Source organism: Corvus moneduloides, chromosome 8, assembly GCF_009650955.1.
Source record: "Corvus moneduloides isolate bCorMon1 chromosome 8, bCorMon1.pri, whole genome shotgun sequence".
Taxonomy (NCBI): Eukaryota; Metazoa; Chordata; class Aves; order Passeriformes; family Corvidae; genus Corvus; species Corvus moneduloides.
In genome coordinates, this window is record NC_045483.1 from 15824711 (window position 1) to 15851477 (window position 26767).

The 26767-nt window shown below is 38.0% G+C and overlaps 2 protein-coding genes across 6 annotated transcripts in view; one reads left to right on the plus strand and one right to left on the minus strand.

The window, feature by feature from the left end:
* CPEB3 (cytoplasmic polyadenylation element binding protein 3) overlaps nucleotides 1-606 on the minus strand; it is an 80410-nt gene extending 79804 nt beyond the window's left edge. For 2 of the 4 annotated variants that reach the window (XM_032117078.1, XM_032117077.1), the window contains exon 1: nucleotides 443-606. In XM_032117078.1, coding sequence (XP_031972969.1) covers nucleotides 443-497 — 55 coding nt within the window. In that variant the 5' untranslated portion in view covers nucleotides 498-606. The remainder of the gene's footprint in view (nucleotides 1-442) is intronic. The other 2 variants (XM_032117083.1, XM_032117082.1) reach the window with 1 other exon arrangement.
* Nucleotides 607-610: 4 nt separating this feature from the next.
* On the plus strand, nucleotides 611-25916 carry MARCHF5 (membrane associated ring-CH-type finger 5). Of its 2 annotated transcripts, none has more exons than XM_032117086.1 (6): nucleotides 611-991; nucleotides 16131-16333; nucleotides 20217-20347; nucleotides 23578-23761; nucleotides 24187-24353; nucleotides 25528-25916. In XM_032117086.1, the coding sequence occupies exons 1-6, from the start codon at nucleotides 948-950 to the stop codon at nucleotides 25642-25644; spliced, it is 846 nt and encodes a 281-aa protein (XP_031972977.1). In that variant the 5' UTR covers nucleotides 611-947; the 3' UTR covers nucleotides 25645-25916. The 2 variants fall into 2 exon arrangements, with proteins under 2 accessions (XP_031972977.1, XP_031972976.1); XM_032117085.1 differs by having other exon boundaries at nucleotides 695-991; nucleotides 20247-20347.
* Nucleotides 25917-26767: the final 851 nt, after the last annotated feature.

Genomic DNA, 26767 nt, shown 5'->3' on the forward strand with positions numbered 1-26767 from the left:
CACCAAGTGCCACTTACAAGGGCGCCGGGTGCTTGTCCTTGTCATTGACAACACCACCACTGAAACGGATTAATTTCCCTTCCGCCGTTCTAGCCACCGCCCTTCTGGGCAGCCTGGTCGGGGCTGGCACCTGGCAGGGTCCCCTCCGCCCTAGGGGCAGGTCCTGGGGCCCGGCGGCCAAGCAGAGCCGGGGGCCGCCTGCACCTGTTCGGCAGGGCAGGGAATGAGGGATGCTCCTGCCCGAGGGGATCCCTGCGGGAGCGAGAGGGGGCAGAACAGGCGGCCCAGGCTCGCTCCCTCTCTCTCTCTCCCTCCCTCTTTCCTTCCCTCCCTCCCTCCACCCGTGAGGGGTCCCGGCCGGCGGGGGGGGAGGGGCGGCAGGCGCCGGGCGCGGACCTTCCCCCCGCAGACCCCGCTCGGCCACCCCGCCGCGCTCCCGTACCTGCCCCGCGCGCGGAGCCGGGCAGCGACTGCGCGACGGCGGCGAGGAGAGACATGGGCAGGGCAGGGGGAGCGCCCCGCCGGACCTTTAAACCCGCGCCGGCGGCGGGACTACAGCTCCCAGCGGCGGCAGGACTGCGGTGGGATCGCGGCGGGACTAGGACAGGACTACAGCTCCCGGCGCTCCCAGCGCTCCGGGCACGGGCTCGCGCTCGCGCTCCGCCCTTGGCGCAGGCGCGCTGCGAGGTCGGGCGGCGGTGACGGGCGGCGCGGCTGCGCTCAGCGCTCGCTGCCTCTCCCCGCGGCGGCCCGGGAGCTCCGTCCTGCCCCGGCCACCGGCCGGCCCCGTGCCGCGTCCCGCCTGCCCAAGGAGGGGCCGCCCCGGCCGTCCCGCGGTAGGGCGGATTTGCCGCCTTCCCGTTCGCTCCCCTTTCTCCGCCGCCGCACGCGTGACGCCTTTGTCAGGCTCCGGGCCCTCGGCTGGGCCCGCTCCTCCGCCCGGGGCCATGGCCGAGCAGACGGGCTTGGCGCTGCCACAGACCATGGACAGGTACGGGGAGGGAACGTTCGGGCTGGGCCTGTGAGCCTCCCGCGGCGGGTTTGGGGTCGGTGTCGCGAGTCCGGTTTCATTTTTTGCCTTCTAAAATCCCTGGTGGTCTGGGAGAAGTTGTGTGAGCGCTGTCGTAAAGTAGCGCAAGGTACCGTGAGCAGCTGAGGGGTGTGGAGGGACCGCTCCCGTAGCCCTCGGGCAGCAGGAGGTGTGTGTGTCCCTGAGCTGGGACGGGCTCTGGGGCAGATGGGGGGCTGCAGGAGCCTGGCCCTGTCCCGGGGTCTGGGAGAGCCTCTGGGTATGGAACGCACTGACGTGCACGTAAAGTGAGGCACCAAAAGATGACCTAAGCTTAGCCGGCCCTGTGTGTTTTGTTGCTGGTTTTATGATCGGAAGAAAGCCTAGAATCGCTTTCTGGAGCGTTCTTGAAAATTACAACCTTAGAAGTATTTTGACTTAAGTATCTTTCCTCTTATATAATTATTAACTTGTAAATTCTGTTTATTATGCTTGTTTTCTCTTTATGCTTTTATTTAAATATGTAGCACTTTCACCCTGTTCCACTGAGCACTTAAGATTCCTTAACTGTCATTTTGACTCATCGAGGAAGCCCTTGCAGACTATCCCTACAAACAGTAAACCACATTGACAGCCTGTTATTGCAGGAGTTGTAATAGACTGGTATCTCAGAAGATAGGGACCCAGAGGCAATCAGGCTTCTGTTTATGAACCTGTCAAGTTTTCTTCATAAGGAAGCAAAAAGAACCCTGGTGGTTTTCTCCTTTCCAGGTTGCCTCTAAGGAAAGAGTATTTAGTGAAATACAGCCTGTCATCAGGCAGGTGATGGAAATACAAACTATATGAGACAGGGGTTGAACTTGTGCAGCCTGGAAGGTGACGATAAGAAGTTCCAGTTTGATACAGAAAGAAGATAAAAGTGATTTGGGGAGGAAAAGTTTGTGTTTTAGAAAAACTCAAAAAGTGGGAGATGACAAAGGGATGGTTTAGGTTATAAGAGTATTGCAGAATCAACTCCTCTTAAACTAAAAAAAACAAAAACAAACCAACAAAATTTCATCTTCATCCTGAATTTTGTAGTCCAATAATATATAGTATTTTGTGTTTTGGAGTTCTAGGGACCCATAAGACTCTGAGTGGATGCCCTGCTGCCCATGGCTATTGTGTCACACTCTGAAGTCCTAGTTCACCCTGTTGGGAAATGGCTGTAAGGTGGCGTTTATAATCTTTGTTGTGACCAACTGTTAAATTAAACAGTTAATTAAAAAAAAAAAAAAAAAAGGGAAATTAGTTACCCGGTTGCCAAATCAGTCTACTGTTCTTCAGTTGTTGCCTGTAACAGAGATGTGGGTTTTGATGTACATTTAATATTCTTGTATCCTTTCAAGTCTGTGAAATTATAATTTGTGTCTCTGGCTCTTTTCAAAGACTTTTTCTAGTATACTTGAAGTAGCTTCAAATCTAAAAAAATTGGAAAATGTCTCTGATTTCCTTAATAACAAGGACAGCAGAGAAAGAATTTGAAATACCTAAGTAGCATAAGAGGAGGTATGAAGAGAGGCTGTAGCTTCCATATAAGAATTCATTTGGCTCAGTATAGGAAACTTTAGAAACAGGAGTTTGACATGTGGTGAATGTAGTAGTAAGAAGGAACCAAGTATTTGGGATTTTAATTTAATTCAGAGTGTAGCACAACATCAGTAGAAGGATTTTGGACTAACCAGGACCTCAAAATGCAGTTGGTGTAAATAATCTTTCTGGTTTATATTGGGTTTATGGAGCAGGGCTACATTTGAATAAACAGATTTTTATTCATCTGATGTTTCTGAAGGTTGTACATAACTGTTGTCACGTTGTTTGTAGTGGTGATCAAGATAAACCTTCAGTATTTCATCTTGAGCAACATACGCCATGGTTAAATTATCTGTGGGGATTCTGAGGAATGGAAATACTTCTTCTGTCCTGTTATCTTTTTTGCTCATGACAGATACTTGTTTTCCTCAGTGAGAAAAAAAATTAGATATGTAAAATCTTAAGAGTAATTGCTAATACATTATAGCTTAACACAAAGTGCATACTTTTAAATAAAACACAGATCTTTTAGTGAAGGATGCAGAAAACAGCTTTCCAGTGAAGATGACTTTCATTTGGATTGTAATAGTTGAAGAGCAGAAAAAGAAGGGTTTTCTTCTGTTTCTAGTACCTAGATGACCACTGAGAGTGGTGATGTGCTGTTGTATCAGCAATTTAGGTGTTGCCGTAGATCTGAATGCATACACTGCTTTGTATACAAGGGTCAGAGCTCTCAGAGCAAATTCTTTAGCTCTCTATTTGTGAGAGGGAATAGTTGGATTCTTCTCTTGACTCTTAGATTCTATACCTGTATGATTACGGGTTTTTTTCCTTCATAAAGCAAGTTGGATTTCTCCAGTGCAAGGACTGACTTGATAGCATCTCCACATTGTTGCTGAGGATTCATCTTTCTTTAATGTATTTTTGCTCCATCCTTTATTTTCCCTGCATAATTTCAGTCTAGAAGCAACCCATGGATTTATAACAAAGAAGGTAAATAGCTGTTAAGATGTAAGGAGTTAGTTACTCAAAATTTCTAGCTAAGGATTTTATACTTACCTGAAGGATTGGCTATAGCATAAGTACAAGAAGCATGACTGTGAAGTGACACTACATTGTGGAGTTGTCTCATCTGCAGCATTTAGGAGACTAATCCATATGATTGACATGATCTTTTCTAGCCTTAACATTGGAATTTCCATGCCCCTTGTAATTTTTTTCTTCTCGTTCATGTTCAAATAAAAGTTCCAGATAAGTCTTAAAATACCATCCTTTTCTGCAAGCAGAAATCTTTTCAATCTATGTTAAAAAGCTGTATTTCTGGACTAATGTGTACAGTTGAAGGCAGGGATTAGTAATCTGTCTAAATGGTGAGATTTTATTATTATTTAATTATTTTAAATCCATTTGTTCGTGATAGTTTAATGCATAAATTACAGAATTATAGTAATCTTCATTAAAACTTGAAGTTACGTGGCAATGAGTTTTTTATGTGCTGTTAATGTGAGCTGTAATGCTAAAACATACTCATATTTTTAAGCTTTATTCTCTTTACTTCAGTTGAATTCCATGTGGATTGCTCTTGCAATCCACATGTAATTATATCAAGGTTATATCAAGGGTTCAGAATGCTGGGGTTTTGGTTTTTGTAGCATGTCCTGTGGTAGCAATTTGTGGTATTTCATATGCTATCCAAATTAAAGACAACTGTTCCCTTCTTTCCATATATTTGCCACTTGGTCAGAACATGCTCATCATTGCTTTCTGTTACTTCAGTCTTCAAAGATGTTAGTCAAAATTTGATGGATAATCTGCTGAAGGCTTGTGCAGGTACATGCTGAAGAATCAACATAGTGGTAATTTTAGCATGGTTTCAGTTTTGAATTAGCATTCTTCATTTTCTGACTGGATGGTAGTTGCTCAGTTATAGTCAATATCCTTGATAAAAACTAGAGCAACGTGATGTGACTTAACTCTACCCTTGCCATTCCGTATTGAAAGGAGACAAGAGAGCTGAAATTGCAGGTAGACTTTCAAAGCAATTAAACAATAAATTGTATTAAATTAAATAAATTTGCTTAAGAAATTACTAATGCTATCAAGAGGGGAGTACTGTTGCAACTAATTTTTCTCTTTGCCAGATCATTGATTTATTGAAAAAAAGCTAGCAATTGTAGGTCAAAAATTGCAAAATAGTGTTGGATTTTCTACTGCAGTTTTTTGAACTGTCATCTGATTCCATTGTAATTTTCTTTCTTTTTTTTTTTTTTTTTTCCCAAGAAGAAAGAATATGCAGTGGCTTTGTACATTATCTTCAGTTTCTCTTTCCATTCCAGTCACCATTTGTGGTGGTATTTGTGTTCAGATCAGTCTTTTCCTTCCTTCTTTGAAAGTGCAGGCAGTGATTTAGTTTTATTTGCACAATTAACTGTTGATACTTTAGTAACCTAATACATGGTTTTGGATTAAGACCCTGATGCTACAACCTAGACAGTGTAAATAGTGCAGTGTGGTCCTTGATTGAAGACGTTTATTCTGAACGTCTTAAACTTGTACTGGATGTTGTGCTCTGATTTCTCTCACTGACAGAAGTTGACACACAAGTAACTCTTTGTACAAGTGGAGTTCAACCAGATAAGATATGCAGAGTAATAAGCAACATAAAACACAATAAAGGATTTATGTGTTATCTTTATTTTTCACAGAATGCCATCTCTGCAGTTACTCAGTCTATTTGTTCTACTTGTACTGATTAAGCATGTCTCTCTTGTCCTATCTGAAGTAATTATTTTCTTTCTTCACAACAGAGTTAAACTCTTTTGAGAGAGGTCTTCCTAACTTCTGATCAAAATCTTTCAGTATCTAGAAGTACGTGGCTTTCTGTTGTTCCTTGAGAGTAGGTTATTCATGCTCAGAAGGAAAGGCTGTGTAAGAGTAAAGAATGGACCATGCTGGGTTAATATCTACCTGAACAGAAACAAGGGGTTTGTTTTTCCCTGTCCTTACCCCAACTATTTGGAAGTTGATGTTGATACAGGATGGAAAAAGCAAAATCACGCATATCTTGGAGGGTGGGTTTCAAGAAAGAAAGTTTGAAACAATAATAACTTTGTAATAGCTTGGCTTTCTCCTTACTACTTCATGCCAGGTACATCCTTTACTATTTTGCTTCACTTTATGCTTCTATGTGGATTGACTTTTTCCTGTGTCTTATCAGTAAAGATGATTAGTGGAGACTTAATGCAGACCTGTACACTGCCTTTTGCCCGTGTGAAATATACAGGTGTCAGCATGTTATTTATAAACTATCTTAGCCTTTTGATTGTCTTCTTACGTATATTATTTTTCTATCTTTGATGTCTGCTTTGATATGCTTAGGAACAAATGTACACGTTTTAATTGCTGCTTTACAATTAACTTCTACCTGCATACAGTAGGTAATTATTCTTCCTATTTAAGTGTAGGGAAACTCCTAAGAGACAACAAAATTTTTTGTACTCAAAATCTCATGGTATCCCATGTATTATGAAGGCATTCAAATAATATTTCCATATGTTGTATTCACTATATCTGAAAAGGCTATACAAACCCCTGTTTATTATATGGATCTCTTCCATATAAAAGTGTTCAGACTCTGTAATAGGGCTTAATGCGCTAACGGTTTCCTTTGCCATGGTGTCTTAAAGTGCTCACTGAAGTTGAAACTTCTGACAATTAATGCAAATGTGTTGAATAAATATATGTATAATAATTTACAGACAAATATCAAAAGGTTCGGGTATCAATTTCAGAACTTTTTTTTAAAGTAATACTTAAAGTGGTAAGGAATATAACAGCTGTTTTAGGCTAATTTGGTGCTTTTGACATCTTAACCTGCTTATGGTCTTTCTGCACTGCACAGAGATTGGAAAATTCCTGGTGTGAAAATAAGTGCTTTCTGATGCACCTTTTCATCTCAGCAGCAGAATGGGCCAAGTACTAGATTTTTATAGGATGTAATATCTACCTTTATCAAAAGAGTGCATGACTTGCTCATGCTTGTACTGGCATTTGTAGTTTACCACAAGTAGCAAATTCATTGTCAGTGCAAAAGAATAAGAGGACTCAATCTGAAGTGGTTAAAGCAAACTGCTTCTGGCTGATGTTTCTAAATGAAACTGTTGAGGTTGCATAAATTGGTCAAGGGGCTGGAGCACTTGGCTTACTAGAAAAAGCTAGAAGGAACTAAGCCTGCCTGAAGGAGGGATGGCTTGGGAGATCTGATAACCCTCTACCTACAAAGGAGGCTGTTTAGAAGACTGACTGTGGAGGTTCCTGGCAGGATGATGAGAATCAACTGTAAATTTGAACAGAGAAGTGTTCAGCATGTGAGGATGGGGATGATGCAGTTGAGCTTGGGAACAGGTTGCCCAGTGCAGATGCAGACCTCTGCCCATGGGGCTTTTCTGGGACCCAGCTCTGCTGTCTGGTCTGAATTCAGTATTGCTTCTGTCTTGGGCAGGAGGTCTGACAAGATCACCTGTGGTCCCTTCCAACCTGTAATTTTGTGATACCAGGTCTAGATGCAATCCCAGTTTACGTGGGAAAACAACACAGTATCATTTGCACTGCATAATTTAAGCATACTATGCTGGAGGTGCCAATAGGGAGGTACAGTCCACTGACACATTCTAGCAAATCTGCACTTGGCCTTTTTTAGCAGCGGCTCTGAATTTGTACCTAAAAGTTAAGATAACTTCCTGTCTAGTGGGACTGGGATCTTGCTTTTTTTTCTCTTAAGAATTTTTGCTCCTGTCATGTTAATGCTAATGTGAGTGCTTTTTGTCAAAAAACTGAGTCAAAACTCAGTGGAAGTGCTTATGCTCAGGATTTTTTTGTCATTGATTCTGGAGGAAGGATTAGACATGTCCTGCCTAACACTACTGTAGGATAAGAAAATTTACAATCACAATATTCACTTTCAAATGCTGCTTTAAAAAAAATGCACTGAAGTTGTATTAAATCAGGGGCTAGCTGTTCATTTGTTTCTAAGTTAAGATAAAAATTAAACTGGCCTGCTATATAATAGTTTCCCCTATAACAAGTAAATACCCGTTGATTTAAGGGCTAACCAGGGAATTTTTGTATGCGCTTATGTTTGGAAACAACTCACAGAAACAAACTTTTTGGATAAGTGTTATTAGTGCTTCTAGGTTTTCAGGTGGTTGCTGATGAGAAGTATGGACTATCTAGTGTTCTCAGTTTATGTATCTCTGCCTGTTTCCCCCTATGGCCATGCAGCTCTTCTTCAATGTGTACAAATTAAAAGAAACTACTAACACAGTGGGAAGGTGGTAAATAATAGAGTCGTCATGGACAAGAGGGGCTGGCATTCAGTGGTATTTCTTTTTTAAAGCCATTTTGATGTGATTTATTATTTCTTCACAATCTTTCTAGAAAAAAGACAAGACCCTCTATCCCTCTATTTTAAATCTGCAGTGTGGTCGTTATGTACCTTCCAGATCTCTTCCCATTTGTTTATTCCAAGTGCCTCCTCCTGGAATGTGAATATTTTTGTTTAGAAGTGGATATTTTTTATTGGACTAAAATGTGCCAACATAAGTTAGCTTTCTGTGAGGGATATAATTACAGAAGACCATGTGCAGGGTGCTTGTGACTGTTCTGCTGGTGAGTCATGCAGTCAGTTCCACAGCCTGTTGAGGAGAGTTACTTAATGTTATGATCAGACACCTTGCAATTTTGTTCACATTTATTTAGAGTAAAGGCATTTCCAAATTTTCAGTGTCTGCCACATTTGATAGGTGTTTTTTTGTTGTTCTTGAGGTATTAACATACTAAGAATTTATCTTGTTGGCGTTTAAAGTTTTTTGGTAATTTTTAGGTCAGAAATGGTTCCAATTTTTATTATTAGGATTATATAAGACGACTGACTTAAGTAGAGCTTTTTGGTTTTTCTGTTATATTGTAAATTATCTGGTAAAAAATAGAAATTATAAACTGAGAATAACTTGAGTAACAGTGTCTGTCGTAAACTCTTGAGTTCAAAGCAATTTGCTTTCTTTGGAGTCTTCCACTTTTTGCAATTGTAGGACTACACTTCCATTTTTTTTTCTTCTCTTTTCTTTGGAAGAACACAACAGGAAGATTGCTTACCCTGTATGGTCAGTTTACCCATGAAACTCTCTAGGAATACATAAAAAAATCAAACTTGTATTTCACAAATACTTGCCCTAAAAATTGAATGTAAAGCAAGGAGCCATGTTTGGTTTCTAACAGATGTCTATGCTAATGTATTTACTTTTGTAACTAAAGCTACTGTGCTTAAAGATTCATTTGTACTTCTGCATTAACTGTGTGACACTGGAAAATGGCTGCAGGAGATTGAGCTCACATGATAGAGACTCTGAATAACTTTGCATTTCTCTCATTTGCTTATCACAGCAACAGCTTAATGTCAAGTTGGTTACAGTTTTAGGCAGGTCAGACTTGGTCTATTCTGTATGTAGGTCGCTCCTGATATTTGTAGCATCTGTCATCTACTCTGTACATGCACCATAAAAACTAGTTTTGGTATTTTTCTTATGCAACTCCCCCTTTCACCCAGTGCAAAATGGCATTGTTTAATGTTGGTTAGTAGAAACTACGTATTTTTGTCTTCATTTGGAGTCTGGTCATCTTAGAGGTAATTAATAAGTAATTAAGATGTTTAAAGTCACATTCAAGGAAGTAACTTTAAATAGCCTCTAAAATGTAATTTCCTAGTTGCTTCACATCTCTGTTACTTCCTCTGTGATTATTGACAGATTTGTCAAACAATGCATGAGAAAATGTTTTCCCTATATATAGTATCATGTGCTATCTGCATTATAAAAAAATCCATTAAATTTTTAAGGCATTAACGTAATGCTATTAGAATTCTTCACTGTTTGCTATGTATGTATGTACGTGACTATGTGTCAGCTTTCTGTTCAAATCATGCTGTTCAAAGCATGTGTCAGTTTTGGAAGTAAATTATTTTTGTGTGTGTGTGTATGGGGTTCTTCGTTTAGGTTTTGTTTGGTTGGTTTTTCTGTTGCCACTTAGTTTTAGTCACTTTTGTTTTTCCTCCTAAGATGGTAAGAATCAGTGTTACCTCCCCCCCCCCCCCCCCCCCCGCCCCAGCAGGCACTCAGTAGCTTAAATTGTTAGTTGTAGGCCAAGCTGCTAATACACAATAGTAAGAGTTTAGTTAGCAAAATGTATAATGTTTAGTAATAAAGTGCTTATTGTATGAGTAATAGTTTTTCCTGATTTGTTCTTTGTACATGTGTATAAGGGCCCTGTTCTCCCTCCTTCACTTAAGAATAAATAAAGAGAAATAAAACAAATGCTTCTAACATAAAAATTAATTGTGTATTTAAAGGCTGACAGCAAGGCCACTGAGCTTTGGTGACTTCTCAGCTTTTCCTTTTGAAAAACCGAGAGTATGGTAGTACTAAAGCCTTTAAGATAACTGAATTTTGAAGACTTTGCAAAAGGAATGTGTCTGAATAACTGGTTGCAAAAGTTTAAATTATCCAGAATGAAAGCTAATTTTTTTTTCTGACAGTCTAGATTTGGCAAACGAGAGACTAAAACCTGACAAGATAGGTAGATCTGGGGAGGAATTCCTTATTCTAAGATGGCTAGAAACAGACCATAAAAATCTCGTAAGGCCCAATTTAAGCACAATAGGTGATGCTTGGCAGTCAGAGGTTTAATTTTATCCACAAGCTAGAAAGCAGCCAGCAGGATTCAGTGAACTGTCCTTTACTTGAATCTCTGCCTTTACATAGTGCAATGAACGCAAGTGTAAAATATTTCCCCTTGGTTTAAGCTATAATTGAGAATATAATAAAGCTTGAATTGAACTTTAGATAATCAGTTGATCTTTCTGGTGTACTTTCTAGTTAATTATTCTATGGGGTTTTAATGTCTTTGTTTACTGGATTTTAGTTATCCATATGCTTTTATTAAAAGCTTTCTAAAATCTAGTTTATACAATGTCATCCTGAGGTTAGAGGAAGTCAGAACCTATATGTGAATACCACTTGTGTGAGCATATGTTCACACCAACATTAGCTTGATATTCTCTACTTAAGCTGTTTCTATTGAATGCACTGCTTTTGTAGTAAAGTGTAGTTACTGTTATGTCTAGATTCTTATCAATGTCTCCTTTACACAGCATTACACCCTATCCTGAATGACTAGGCAGAGCAGAATTGGGTATAAGGTCAATTGACTTTCAGGACTGCCTTTGAGAATTTTAGACTTTGTTTCAAGGTGACAACTTGTTTTCTAGCTGAGTGATACAGGCTAGCATATGGCTGCTATGCCATGCTACCTTAAAAGCATCCGCTGAAGTCACGACGGAGCATCTAAGATTGCTATTTTTGCACTGCTATCTCTGTTCTTCACTCAGTGTATTTCCCTTGTGTGTTTTTCCCCTTAGGATAGTGTAAGGGTTTTTTGAGTTTGATAGGTGGGTCTTGGATTGAAGATAAAAGTATTTTCCATTGTGTTTGATGCCCAGGAAAATACTGGGGAAAGAGTGGTGTTCCATCTGTAATCCTGCACGTGAGTTCATCTCTTCTGGCACTTAATCTCCTCCGTGAAGCATGACATAAGCTAACATTTCTCGGGTTAACAATATTCCTCTCTTTGTAGCCTTTATCAGGGGTTTGTAGGCTAGGCTTGCATTCTCTTGTGACCAGGCAGTGGCCCTCTAGCACAAGATCTTACTGCTGCTGGTTCTTCACTCTCAGGAAAAGGAAATGCTTAGTGCTAGCATTTGCAATATGGTGTTTCTCTTGCTTTTTGAGAGAACAGTTTGCTGTACCCCTACTAAAATTCCAGGCAGCTCTACAGCAGCCAAATGCTACTAGGTAACTCCATTTTTCTGACATCCTAGTCTTCGAACTTAAACATGATCGTGTAGTACTTAGAGTGTAGTTGGCAAGTTTAGTGTAAAGCTTATCACTATTCATCATCAAAGGTACTTTATCTGTCGACATAGACTATACATAAAATGTTGTTGTAGAAGCTCATGAAAAATTGCCTCTTCCAAACAGCAGACTTGTGGCTCATCCTTTAGAACAGTGCCTTTTTATGGCTAGTTATTGGAATGCTTTCAGTCATTTCTTCCAAGGTACATTTTCACGCCTCACTGACTTCGCTCTCTGTGCTATCATTGCTATCAGTTATGTTTCAGCCTTTTCACTTTCTTCTTTTTGGATGTGAAATTTAATTGCAATAAGCTGCTGAGACCCTTGGTGCTTAGCAGGACAAGGATGCTTTACTCTTACAGCAAGATATCCTGCCACTTTAAGGAAAAGAGGTGTGCTTTATGATGTGGGAGAAATGCAGAAAATTTCTTATTTTACGAAAGAACTGTAATGAGAGGGAAAATGCATTTTTAGCTCATGATTCTAGGGCATGTCATGCATGTTCAAATTTGCATTTCCCATGGTAAGAGTTAGGTCTAAAAGTCTAGTAGAACTTTGTTGTCTGAGAAGTTTTCTGGTTTTGCTGGCCATTCATATTTGTATGCCACTGAACACAAATGGGAAAATTCCAAGATGTTTCCATTCCTACTTGCAGTACTGAATATTTGAAACCAGACCATAAAACAGCTGTGCTGTCCCAGTCTAGCAGGTCATCTTCCATTAAGTGTTGTGGATACAAGGATATCTGCTGGGCTTATGCGGCTTTACAAATTTTTGAAAATCTTTTACTGTTGTGTATATATAATCAACATACTGCTTTTAAATTACTTTTTTGTATTGCTTTACACAGTCATGCCTGCTTGAAAACAAAGCTGTTTCATTATGAATTCAGCTTTCACAAATTGAGTCAGATTTGATTTAAACAACCTGAATAAGATACTGTCTTCCCTCCTGTCTAAGACTGGTTTTGGAATAAAGTAACCTTTCGAAGGGTTATAGCTTAATAAAAAGGAGAGCAGTCCAGGAATGTCTGATACTGGAGATCTTACAGATTTGTTGGAGCTGTAGCTCCAACTGAGTACCAGAGAGTGGGTTCCTTACCGGTAAGAAACTTGTGATTTGGAGGAACCTGGTTTTAGGCAGGCCTTGGTTTCTTAGATTAGTCATGTAACATTTGGAGTATAGGATCTCTAATCTTCAGTACAACTTTCTCCCCATCTGCTTTGGTCTTAACACAAGCAGTGCCCTGAAAAGAGTTTGTCTTTGCTAGAGAAAAAACCAGATGCAAAAACCGCATTATTCTCAGAGTCAGAATACAATTTTTGAGACTGGAAACCTGCATCTGCTGGGGAGCTGAATATAAAAGGCATTTGTAACCTTATATTCAGAGCTGCAATAGTGATATTGGTCTTGGGTTTTGTATGTTTTGTTTTGATTTTTTTTTTTTTTTTTTTTTTGAGCCAAGGAAGTGTGGAAAAATACATTAGTGTTATTGATTTGGCTATGTAGAAAGTCATCAAGAAAAAAGGTTTGAGTTTCTATCAGAAACAATGCTTTGTTCCACCCTTTCAGCCCTTTCTATTTCAGGTTATCTGAGTAGCAACCTGATTCAGTGGTAAGAATCAAGGTCATATTTTATTCAGTACAAGAAAATGGAAAACCTGGCAAGAGCCTAGATACCTGTTTTGAAATGGTTTTATTTAGTCCTTTCGGCTACAGCTGCTGTCAATGGAGAGAGATAAAGCTGATGACAGTATAGAGGGAATTTACTGTTCATTATTCATGACTTGCTAAAGGTTTAAGTCTGTAAAGGATTTTGTTATTCCTTTCATAGGTCTTTCAGGTTTTCAGGTATGACTGGCTGGCAAGAAATTGGATGAAGCAATTAAAGAAAAGATGCTTTTTTTTTTTTTTTTTTTACTTACTTTTACTGACCTTGACAGAGAACTTGAGAACACAATTTAATCTACAACCATTGTCATGGACAAATTCACTAGTTAAAATTGCACTGTGGCAAGATTATGTTCATGCTTAAATCTGTCATTATTTGAATAAACTCTAGACTTGCATTTTGTGATGATATCCTCAGACCTAACTAGCTCTGTTGTGAAGCCTTTAATTTATAAATAAAAATCTGAATTACAAATTTAGAGCAGTTGTAGACTTAAATAGGATGTGGAATGAATGAGTGAATATTTACCTGTAATGCAGGCAAAAACTGCTGAAGAGGAACAATGATCAGTAGTATTGTATGGTATAATTTGTTCTTAAAGTAAATTTGGGGATTCTTAATGTAAATAAAAATCAATAAACAGTGCAAGAACTTGTATTCTGTAAGAACTCCTTGATATTGAGTGCAATGAACCAAAATGTCACTCGTGCTTTGTAATCCTTACAAATCTTCGTTGTGGTCTCATCATTTTCATCAAGATTCTTACTGACTTGTGGCTTGTCTGTCTTTCCTCCTCCTGCTTAGGAAGGTTAATGTGTCCTTTCATTTGGGACTGCAGTAGGTGCACATTGGGAGTATGAAGGCAAAAAGAAGGGTGGTGGTGCAGGAGTGAATAGCATGACAATTTTGATACAAACCAATGTGGGGAAGGACAGAAAGAAGCCAAGTCAAACTTTGATTTTACCTTCCCATTAAGGTGAATGGAAGAAACCACAGTTCTGATTCCATATGTCAGTCATCAACTGAAAAGTCTTCTCAAATGCTAACTGAGGCAGCTCTAGTTTTAGGCCATCACAGTTTAAATTTACATCTGTACCTACCAAAATGTGTTCTGTACTTACAACTGGACGTGTGGACATTACAGGTTCATTTTATGAATTGTTCAGTGTTGTTAAATGGCTATTTCTTCAGTCTTCCCTGGAATCTGAATCTCAGATTTACCCTTTTACAAGTATGCCAGTAATAAATTGCTACAGGTTGCCTTCTGCTCTGACACACTTGCAACTTTTTCAATATACTTCTACTACTATAGATGTTAAAAAGATTCAGTGCTTTAAAGAATGTCTTGCAAGTATTTTATAGGCACTGTTATTTCTATTAAAAAAACATGGCTATCTTCTGTAAAGAAACACTTGGAATTTACAAATAGAATACTACCCAAGATAGTGAGATCTGAAAAGCAAAGCTGTTAGACAACAATATTTTTCATTTCTTGAAGCTGGAGCCCTACAAAATTGTTTCCCATTGCAGATTCCCGCTTCTTTTTCCTTAAAGAGAAGTTAAAAACAAACAAAAACAAAGTGAGAGGAAAAAACAAACAAAAACAAAGTGATGAACCACTGTAACATCCTGGCATAGAGTCCGCAATCATGATTCTCAGATAATAAAGTTGCTTTGTTTACTAGCCCCAGAGCATTTCTCAGTTTCTTCTTCTCTCAATTACTGTCTGCTACTGGTTACATATAAGAAACCTTCTAGTGTTTTGTCTTAATGATGTTACTCAAGTTGTTAAGAGAACAAAACTTCTTCATCGAAATAGTGATGCAAAACTTCGGTTAGGTCACAATGTCTAATTAGATTGTGTCTTGGTAGCTAAATTATAGGGATGCTGTTGCTGTGCTCCTTTATAAGGGTTTAACTATGATTGCAGTGGCTTGCATAAAATATTTTTTAAAAATGAAACCATTATATAAATATTTATAGTAAGATCCTTATTTTGATAAATTCTGTTTTATTACGTAAGCTTCCATATCTTCAGTATGGGAATTAGCAAATAGTTTCACAGTAAAAATTATTGGCTGAACATATCTGATATTTTCCTAGTTCAGATCCATATTTTGCTTTCTCTTGTAAGTTGGCCAAAAGTCTGACCTAATCATCAGACCAGATATCTGGGAGTTCCTAGGTTCTGTGCTCACTTCAGATCAGGTTGTATAGACTGTCAGTCTTGTGTTTTCTCCTTACAGAATTAATATATTTGAATTTTCAAGTCCACATAATTCTCTAAGGCAGAAATTTCCTCCTCTACTGGTACAATAGTATTCTTGAAGTACTTTGTAACTTAATTTTTATTATACAGAGTCAACTTGTTTGAACTAAAGTCTTTACCTTTTCAAAGAGAGGGAATGAATTTGATATAATTGTTTAGAGTTTTTTGTGATATATTGTATCATTTGTGTTGTTTTATCATTTAAATGGATTGGATTTAGTTTCCCAAGTAGCAGACTACAGTATTGATCTTATATTTTTAAAATTAAAAAAAAACTTACCAAAATGTCTGTTGTAGAAGGAGATGATAAAACATTAAAAAACCATGGATTTTTCATATGTATTATTCAAAGGTTGGACTACAGTCTCAATGCTTTTTAATCATAAATTATCTAAAAGTTTAATTAATAATTCAGACTGTATAAAGTAGTTGTTTAGCTATCTGTAAAATTATGTTTATTATGTTGATTTTATGGCAAAACCGTGGTACAAAATACTTAACTTCTGGTGATTAAGAAGGAAGTAACAACCATCATCTCCTCTAGGTGCACATTTTCTAAAACTGCATGCTTGCACATGTGAATGTTTATTTTAAGCATGTAAAAGTAGCAGAAAATATCTTTTTTTTTCCTTCCTGTGATTACAGAAGCTGCTGGGTTTGTTTTGCTACCGATGAGGATGATCGGACAGCAGAGTGGGTGAGACCCTGTAGGTGCAGGGGCTCTACCAAATGGGTGCATCAGACTTGTCTGCAGCGCTGGGTGGATGAAAAGCAAAGAGGAAACAGTACTGCTAGAGTTGCTTGTCCTCAGTGCAATGCAGAATATTTAATAGTATTTCCAAAGCTAGGTAAGATATGGATCATTTAAATTGTTCTTTCTTTATTTGTTCTTGCTTTCTTGTTTTTTTCCTTTCTTGTGCTTGGAGCACCATTTCTGTTGAAAACTTGTCTATTCCCTTTTCCAGACAGAAAGAAATAACTTTATGTTCTGCTTGCATCCAATTTGGTGGCTTAGTTAAATACCTTCTAAAACTTTTGGATGTATTCCACTTAGGTATATAGATAAATCTTGTGATTGACCTGTAATTTTTTCCTGGCTAATGGGATTATTTTTCTTGTTGAGCAGAAGGTGACTTCTTTCAGCAATTGCCACACAGCACATAAACACATCCTTTTTTTGACTCAGCTTGCAGAGACACTTATCAGAGGAAATTCAGAGGAGAATTTCCTAAGCAGCATGTGGTATTACTGGAAAAACATACTTTCACTTTGGTCAGGAGGTGTTTCTGAGTCAATATTGCCCTGTAATCAAGAGGCAGAATATTTATGATTGCTGAGTCCTGCTCTTGCTCTGTTTGTCAGGGTGAAAAAAAAATTGGACATGGTCTCCCAGATTAGCCAAGTACTCTTACTTCTTACTTGAGTATCCAAGTAGGATAATGCATGGTATGTTGCATGTATTTAAATTAGCAGTGCTTGCTGTTATTTCAGCCCTCATTTGCCCATGTGTTCTATGGGATATATTAAGCAAATCAAGAAAATGAAATGTTGCCATGGAAACTTAAATTTTGTTTAAAAGTAAAACTGCTTGTTGAAGAAATGGTGATGTAGCAAGTGAGTGCAGGCTTTTAGAGGATTTTTAAGAAGATTTTTTAAGTATCTAATTTCTGTAATGAAAGAGCTGAAAATAACTTACTTCCAGTTCTTTGGGACAGGACCCCTTTCTTATTAGTTTAAGGGCTTACAAAATTAAGGTGTCGAGGGAATTTTGAGTGGTGATATTTATTTCCATGATAGAACAGTGAGTAATGGGAAAGAAAATATAAACAATACTGTATTGTTGATATTAAAAAAGACATAAACCAGTATGAAACTTACTGCAAGTTATTCATACAACAACCACAATTTGGCTGTGCCAAATAAGGTAAATCTCCATCATAAAGAAGGCATCAAATGATAACATTTAGCATTGGCTTTGGGAAGAAAGCTGGGTTTCTGTCTGGGCCTAGAATGCACCACAAAACTTGACACTGTTTAAAATTCTTATTTGTGTCTTGACTGATGAAATTGTAATGTGAGCTGCATTTGCATTTTTTTTTGACAATGGGCAAAAGAGGAAGCAACTATAATTTGAATAGGATACATTAACATAGCAAGCATTTTAATTTGTTCCTGTAGTTTGAAAGCTTAGATTACAACTTTCCTGGATTCTGAAGCTGGCCTAAAATTCTTGCATGAGGTTGTTCAGCTCTTACATGCAGATGTGTGAGACTGCCTTCATGTATTTTGATATATTTTCCCTCACAATACCATCTTTTTCCATTTTTAAAGATAAGGGCATAAAAATTCAGACTTGTGTAAGAGTACACAAGACATCGGTAGTAGAGCAGGGAAATGAATCTGGGTCCATGGAACATCAGTCATGACCTTGAAGTGCCTTAAACAGTCTTGCCCTTTTGTAGCTCTGTCTAGTAACCCAAAGCTGTTACAGCACAATTCAACTACAAGTCAATCAAGGTCACACTAGGCAGAGTTAGGACAGTAAGAATTTTCCAAGAGGCCTTGCTAGTGGCCCTGTTTCTTCTGCAGCAGGTGTCTTTTGAAGACAGTACTAGTTGTACCCTTCAAGAATCTAAAATCACTTGAGCAGGGAAGAAGTAACGAGTAAAGCTTCCCTGAGGCATCACAGTACAGAAGCTTATTTACATTAAGACTTCCCTAATGTACTGCTGGAAACCTTTTTCTAAAAATTCTGTGAAAGGACACCCCCAACTCAAATTCTAATTTATAATTATAGTTTAGAAGTGATATCAACTTGAGGAGACATCAGTGAATATCTTTATAAGTAACAGTTGGTGTCTTTCTATGTGTTTACTAGTTCAAAAACAACCTCTCATGATATATCTCATTTATATATCATAATTCCATTTCAGATTTGATAGTGCCTATCAGTTTTGGTGATTGGTGGTAATTATGTTCCTGTGAACTGTATTCTGCTCTTCTGAGAACTTTCACTAAATAGAAAAACATTATTACCACTTTGAAAGTAACCAAAGTATCTCTTAGATAATTATTTCAGTTTAATAAACAGAAAACAGTTTGGCAGAGAAAAACTCTTCAAAGCATGATATATTTTTCAAAATGAAAAATGTTTTTGTTTCATATTTCCTTATTTAATTTGGGTATCAGTGATATTTTTTTCCTGTTTCTTCCTCAATACCATCTTAAAAAACAAACCAGTTTTGTCCTCCTTTCTCACTTCCTTCCTAAGGGCTAATTAAAGGATTGTTTTAATAATTTTTTTCTAGTATTGTCTCAAGATTTTACACCCGATTCTTTAGCCAGGCTTCTCTTAATCATTAGTATCAGTAGGTGCAATTTGTTAGTACTTGTAGTGTTACAAGGCAACCTTCAGTGTCATTTGAGTCTCCTGTCTTCAAACCTAAGTTTTCAAAATGGTACAACCAAACAACTTTTTCAGTGACTCTGGGAAACAGTCAAGATGTGTAAACTACTGTGCATTTAGTACTTGTTATGACCTTGTTGCTACTTCCAGCATATTGATAGACATCTCAGCACCTTCTTAAGTGTTCTGGAAAGTCAAACACACAGGAGTTGAACTGGATGTTTCTGTTGCTTTTTTTCACTGGCTGACTTGAGCTGAGTAGAACTGGGGTTTTTGAAATCATTCACAATAGAGCTGTTGTCTAGAAAAAGAAGAAGTAACTAAGTCATGAAACAGGAGTCACAATTTTGTCACTGTGGGTAAACTTTGATAGACATGGAGAATTAGTTACTGGAGGAATGCCTGTAGGCTGGTTTTGAGAATTGTCACTGATTTTGGTAGGAAAAAGTAGGAGGGAGCTAACAGGAGCTGTTCATGCATATGAGCTGTGGGAGGACAGTCTGTATGTAGAATTTGTTGACAAATACAAAAGTAATGCGGATTATGGTGATGATGTTTTTCAGTTCCATATATACATTTCAGTGTTCTGGCTTTTGTTTCACTCGTGCTCTTGCAGTCCCTCAAAGAAAAGATGCAGGCATTACCCTTGTTTACCTCACCAAAGGTAGTCAGGGTATTTATTGTCTTGCCCTGTGTAGGTCTGGAAAGTGCCGTTGTGCATAGATAGAACAATGAAACTATTCATGTGTTGTTTTCAAAGGCACTGAATAACCTGAATAGGAGTATTTTTTCCTCCAGTGTTTTGAGAGGTGATCCTCTAAACATACTGAATGCAGCCTCTTCCAGTGGAAGGAGTCTTGTATTAACTGTGCTACTTTTTACTGCATAGCAGGATAGTTTAGTGACAGAATTTTGAGGTGAAGCTCTCAAAGATAAGGACATGAAGTACATTACAACAAATGGGTATTTTTTCCTTTAGAAAACTGAAATATCTAACAAATAAAAAAGCCACTAAGCCTGAAGTGGTTTCTACAAAACAATTCTTATTCAACACAAAGGAAGCTGATCGGTGGGTAAATTAGTGCTTTAAGCAGTATATCAATCTCTTGGAAAGATTATGTGGTAAATGAAATGGTAGGTAGAAAGAAGTTTAGCTTAATAGCTTTTTAATTATATATTCTCACTTAAACAGCACGTGTGGTATGTCAGACTTGTATTTTGCCTCGTTTGTTCTTTCTTCTTGGTGATGCTGACCTTTCTACAGTATGCTTTTATGTTGTATCTATATATATCTATCTTGAAACCTTACTTTTCCTTTATCACAGGTCCAGTTGTTTACGTTTTGGATCTTGCAGATCGCCTGATCTCAAAGGCATGTCCCTTTGCTGCAGCTGGGATAATGGTGGGCTCTATATACTGGACAGCCGTTACGTACGGAGCTGTGACGGTCATGCAGGTACACACGTATTCTCTCTTCTTGCCGTCTTTGAAAGCAAAAGTCAATTCCGACTCCTCTTTCCTTGGCTTAAAAAATGCTTAGCTGCTTTCAGTGTAGTTAACAAGTGAATTCAAGGTGGTTTTTCACTTCTAACTGGTCATAGTTTATAAACACAAGTATGCGTATGAACTAGGCGTGGTTCAGTCTGCAACTAACAAAATGCACTACTGCTCGAGCTGGCTGCCCTTTGTATGGCAGACTGGTGAACCCAATTCTGTTCTCATAGAAAAGATACCAGCTAGGTACCACCTAGCTAGCAGTAATGAGTAATTATTCAGAAAGGACATGAGATTTAATCTTCTCTCTTACCTGGAGAAAAACTTTGCTAGTAATGTTCAAAGGGCTAAAATTGGAACACAGTAGATTACTTTTTGGATAATGTGATTTTTTTTTTTTAATTGTATAAAGGAAAATACATGCTCTGAATGATGCAATTCATTCATAAACAAGAAATACAAAACACTGCAAATTAATAGTGTTTTAATTACTTCAGCCTGTATGATTAGTTGAAAGGGGAAAAATACTTTTCCTGCTTCTGTTCTTGTGAACTTGCTATTTAAATAGAAAAGTAATGTTGACAAGTGGTAGACTATTAACTATGGAAAGACTTCATGGCCATTCTAGTTCAACCACAAGACCAGATTTTTCAGATTGTACATCAGAAGCACCTTCATTACCATTTTAGTTGTTGATTTCTACATCAAGTCCATAACATGTGTTTTGCCTGAAAGCATAAAAGTATTTGATGCTAATTCAGCTGTAGATAGAATTAACAAATCTGTATGTTAATAAATACTCCTCTATGCAGTTCTGATTTTAAATATACAACCTGGTCCTTCTCCATGTAAGTCATTTGGCACTAGTTCTTGCATTGTGTGGTACTGCCCTGCAGTTCTGCAGGTCACTCCCTCTCAAGATCATGTGCTGTTTTGGTTCTGAAAGTAGAAATGGAGCCCAAGTGAATGGTTGCAGTCTCCCTGTACCAGTGTGGCTGAGGGTCAAGCAGCTGGATAAGGGATGTGTAATGGCTTTCAATACCACCTCCATTCCAGTGGATGAGTCTGTGTATTACAGAGTGGTGCACTTAAATATTTTCTCATTGGATACTTTGTTCTTGTGGCTCCAACAGGAACATTGCAACCATCTGTAATACTACAACCAGATTTTGGAAGTGCACCAGTCCTTTTCTCCTTGCTCACTGCTACACTGAGCCCTTTTCTGTAGGAAATTGTGACCTTTTTAGCTGGCCTAGAACTCCATAGCCAAATGGAAAGATAAATGCTTCTTTCTGAAGTTGTTTTGCTTTTGAAATGAGGATCTGTCTAAACATTAGTTTAGGCAGCTGGTCAAATCCCAGGTATGAAAAATTAGCTATTTTCATTATTTAATGTTTTGATTGTATGGATGGCATGCTGGGCAAGACAGTAATTTATTTTTGCTTATAAAGGAGGAGATTTAGCAGGTAGTAGAGGGAAACTGTTCCACCTCTTTTGCCACCACAGCATTGCTAGGTTTAATACAACTTGTTTCCTGATGCATTTCAGACTCCTTTTCTTAGTTGAAGGGCCAGAGAGAAGCACAAAAGCTATTTTTAAAGCTATTTTAAACTTCAGGTGCAGAAAAATAAGTACAGGATTGACATTGTGGTAGCTAAGTCTGTAACAAGTCAGATGGGGTTACTGAAAGCAGAGAAATAGAGTAATCTAAAGCAGAAAGAGACAAGATACTGAGGCTTTTTTTGACGGGCAATGACTATAAGGAGAAAAAGGATAGTGTCAGACTTCGCAGCTTGGGTAAAAGATACTGAAGAAGCTGGAAGACAAATGTTGAATGTTTTTTCAGGAATAATCTTTTGGCAGCAACAGTATTGGTTATGCCTATTTTTAGAGGCTGTGGTATATAACATAACTTCCTGTTCTAGAGGCATAACATGGAATAGTTTTCAAAGCAAGGCAAAAGTGTACACTTTGAAGGTACTGTGGTACATTACCGTAGCTTCTTCTCCGTGTCCTGCCTATTCCAGAAGTACTGGGTTTGTTGTTTTCTTTTTTTAAAATTTTGTTATTGTTTCATGTTCTTACCTCCTAATTCTAATTTTTGTGCAGTTGAAGACTTGGTAAGTTATTGCATTTGTGGGGAAAACGAGAAGTCAATGAAAACACATGAGAAAATCCAGTGCTTTACAAACGTAATTATTATTTTAGTGTTTTTAGTCTTCCCAGATTCTTATGGAAAAAGTCATGAAAGAGCCTGTTCTTCCTGGAAGCAGTTCAAGGACTTTGTTAGCATTTATACTGCTTAAATTGAGACAGCTCTAGAGGCTATCTACCACTCTGATGTCTTTTTTTATCCTCAGTCCTATTAGATTTATTTAAAATTAAAACAGTGTACTTTTTAGAAGACATAAGGCACCGTTCTGTTAGTTTTAATATGTGCATTTTATAAATGGAAAATTCTGATTAATTTTTTTATATGCCAGTAGGAAAGTGTAGACACAGCAGTAATAATGATCCTTTAAAATCCTTGAACTAACCACATTTGAAAATAAGGTACATGTGAAGATATGCTGCTATTTCCACTACAGTTGAAAATAATGTACATCTTCCTGCATTGTCCAGAGAAACAACAGTTAAATACTGTGATCTCTGTTATATACAGTATTCCTAAAACCCATGAAATTTTGATTAAAACATCCTGAGATACTTACTATCTACTTACGTAGATACGTACTATCTACTACTACTTACCTACTTACTATTTATCCTTTGAACTGTAGTATCTGATCAATTTCTGAGTGTAGAATTAATCATTGTAAAACTGTAAATTCTTAAAAGCATTTTGGAAAGCATGCCATATTATTAGTGTTTCAGATGTTTAGGCTTTTACTTACACAGAAACACATGGAACTTCTCTTGAGATGGTAGGGAATTGTGTTACAGCTCTCTGCAAGATTAATGATTTGCAAAGTAGGGCTAGTAGCTCACCTGCATATTTATGCTCCATAAGCAACCAAGGATACAAGGAGAAAACAGTAAATTAAATAAAACACTATTCTTTTTTTCTTTAACTTGAAATGTGTGGGCAGCTTCAAACAAACTCAACTTTTTAGGTTACATTTTTGTTCATTTGTACATCGTTACATTGTTGTGGCCTTTGTTATGTTTGTCAACTATATGCATATTTTCCAGGTTGTGGGTCACAAAGAAGGTCTTGATGTGATGGAGAGAGCTGATCCTTTATTCCTTTTGATTGGCCTTCCCACTATCCCAGTCATGTTAATATTGGGCAAGATGATCCGTTGGGAGGACTATGTGCTCAGGCTGTGGCGCAAATACTCTAATAAGCTACAAATTTTGAACAGCATATTTCCAGGTAATGGGATTAAATTTAAAAGGAAATGCCAAGATTGAAATTCTGCCTCTAGGAGATGGGGATAGGCAAGTAGTTTTTGCCATTTTTAAGTAGAGGTGATTAACACCATCCCTCTATTTCATGTTCATTCTGTTTAGATTGTGTTTCTGTGGTATGTCCTGAGAAAGGTGAGGCAGGACTAGCAGGAACATGGTTTCATTCAGGCTTTAGTAACAAAACAAACTACTAAAATTCATGGGTCTTACTTGAAAGTAGAAATTACTGCAGTCATTTAATGGAAATAGAATATTCACTGAGGGATAGTTCTCAAAAAGTGGTTGGGCTATAGATTTGTAGTGGAGTGGGGAGTGGGCAGTAATGTACTTTGTGTTCTTTTTGAGGCAGTGGCTATGTAACCTTTTCTTCCCCCATTCTTATCCCTTTAGGCATTGGATGTCCTGTTCCTCGTATCCCGGCAGAGGCCAACCCTTTGGCAGATCACGTCTCTGCCACACGTATTCTGTGTGGAGCTCTAGTTTTCCCTACTATTGCCACAATAGTTGGCAAGCTTATGTTCAGCAGTGTTAACTCAAATCTACAAAGGACAATCTTGGTAAGTTTCAGTACTATTTGTATCATAAATTATAATAGTACAGGAATATGAAATGTTGTGAGGGAGCGAGGCAAAGGAAAAAGGAACATAAATTGATCCAGAATTTTGAGAGCGACATTTGATTAAAGGAAGGGATTTTTTAAGGTTGTCTGTCTTAGCAGTGGACAAACATTATGTGTGTGAAAGACTGTCTTTATGACTGAAACTAATCTCAGTTCATGACAAGGCTGAAACTTGCATCTGCCTACTGTAGTAGGCAGGCCTTAGCAGTAATTAGGGCTGACAATGAAGATGAGGAGCCAGCATCTTCTAAGAACAATTTCTGTAAGGGAAGACTGGGGTTTATATTATAAACCTTTCCATATTAGCTTTTGTTTACTGATTTTGAGAGAAACCCTTCGTTTCTTATTTTAATAAGGAGAGGAAAATTAACTCTCCATAGAATTCAAATGGAGGGGGAATGACAATCTCTTCCTTTATGAATAACCTCTCTGGTTGCAGCCTCTCAAGGGGAAGCACACTGAGTTTGATAATATGGTATCCCTGGTCATCTGACTGTCACTTCAGCTCCTGTTTTCAGTTTCTGCATGTTTATACACCCCTCTTTTCTATATGGAACAAACAGTGATATTGCAAATGTTTATGCAGACTAAAAGCTTCTTGGTGTCTCATTTTGAAGACTTGAGAGAAACATATTGTAAAGCTTTCTAGAGGGGAAAAAAGTTTGTTTTACAAAAATAGCTTTTATTTTACTCCACTTTTGGCAAGTGCCGTTTTTCACATCTAGTTATAGAATGGTTATCAGTGTTATTCCTTGTGCCGTGTGTAGTATATATTCAGAGAAGGGAGGAAAGCAGATACACATCTGCCTTTTCTTTGTTCTTGAAATAAGATTTTGATTTTTTTATATTTAGGATATTGGTGAGTCTTTCAAGGAAATAAAAGCTTTTATAGATTCAGTACGTAATCCCTTTAAGTAACATTAACCTCTGTAATGGTGCACTGTGACAGAAAACTTTGAGATACTTATTTGGAATTGTACTAATTAGTTAATCTTTGGAAGAAAATACCACATGTTCAGAAAAAAAATCTTCTTTGACTGGAAATTTTTAAGAACATTTGCAATGATATGACACTGAACTGTGCAGGTTTTCAAAATATCTTTTTATTTCAGGGTGGAATTGCTTTTGTTGCTATAAAAGGAGCTTTTAAGGTTTACTTCAAGCAGCAGCAATATTTGCGCCAAGCTCACCGCAAAATTTTAAATTATCCTGAGCAAGAAGGAGCGTAAGGCTGTAACCTCCAGATGTCACAGAGTCTCACCTAACAGGTTTCCATGTTGTATTGGTTCCATTGTTATTGCACAGTAGTGGAAAATTGTGATAAGTTGCTGCTCCTCTCTTTTTTTTTTCTTTAAATACAATAAAGCACTGTCTTGTGGCAGGGTAAATCCTTTCAGCAACCACTGAACCTAAGAATGTGATTTGGCTTTCATTATTTTTTGGGTATTTCTGTTGGGCAATAAGCTTTTGAATTATTTTCTTTGAGCCAATATACTGAATGGAAAAAAGAGAATCAACTACAGAACATTTTAAATGTAGGCTATATCTAAATGCCTTTTCTATAGGTGTTTTCATACCCACACTGTCATTCAGTTTAGCATTTCACACAATGCAGGGAGATTGGTTTAGATAGAGAATGTGAGTCGTTACCAAGGAGAAGTAATTTTCCTTGGGTTTTGCTGGTATCAAGCAGGGAGTGTGAAATACCCAAATGACAGAGAAAGCAGAAGATAGATCACTCTCTACAGGACTTGTATGTCAGCTTTAACCACCTAAGTATTAGGTGTTAAAATTAGCATGGCTTTCAGGTGACTGTTTTATTACTGGTAATTTTCAGTGTCCTGTTCTATCTTCTGCAGTGCCTAGTGTCATTTTCTCATGGCTTTACTGGTTTGTAACTGGTGCTGGATAGCATTTTTTTTCCTCCAAATAATTACAAGGGGGAAGCCAATTTCAGTTGCTTATTCTGTAGTTAAGTATTAGAGCACTTGTTAAGTTTCCATATTCCTTTATATTGTGTAAATACCCATACAAAAAATGTGAGAAAACAGCATTGAACACTAAAGCTACATTTGAACTGACAGAGCAGGGCATCCCCCTAAGCATCCAGACCTGAGTGTGTAACTCAGCTCTAGGACTAGGCTCTCCTGCCCTAGTGGAAGGGCTGGCTGCAAGGGGCTGACACTACACTCTGGCTACCTGAGCTGAGCATCCTGCCAGTAGGGTAGGTGCTCTTAAGGTAACTTGACTCCATTTTGTAAAGGACTAAAGGATAAATCTTAAATGTGTAATTAAGTTTATTTATACAGTAGGCTTTACTGTTCCAATATGTCTAGAGTAGTCAGCTGAGGG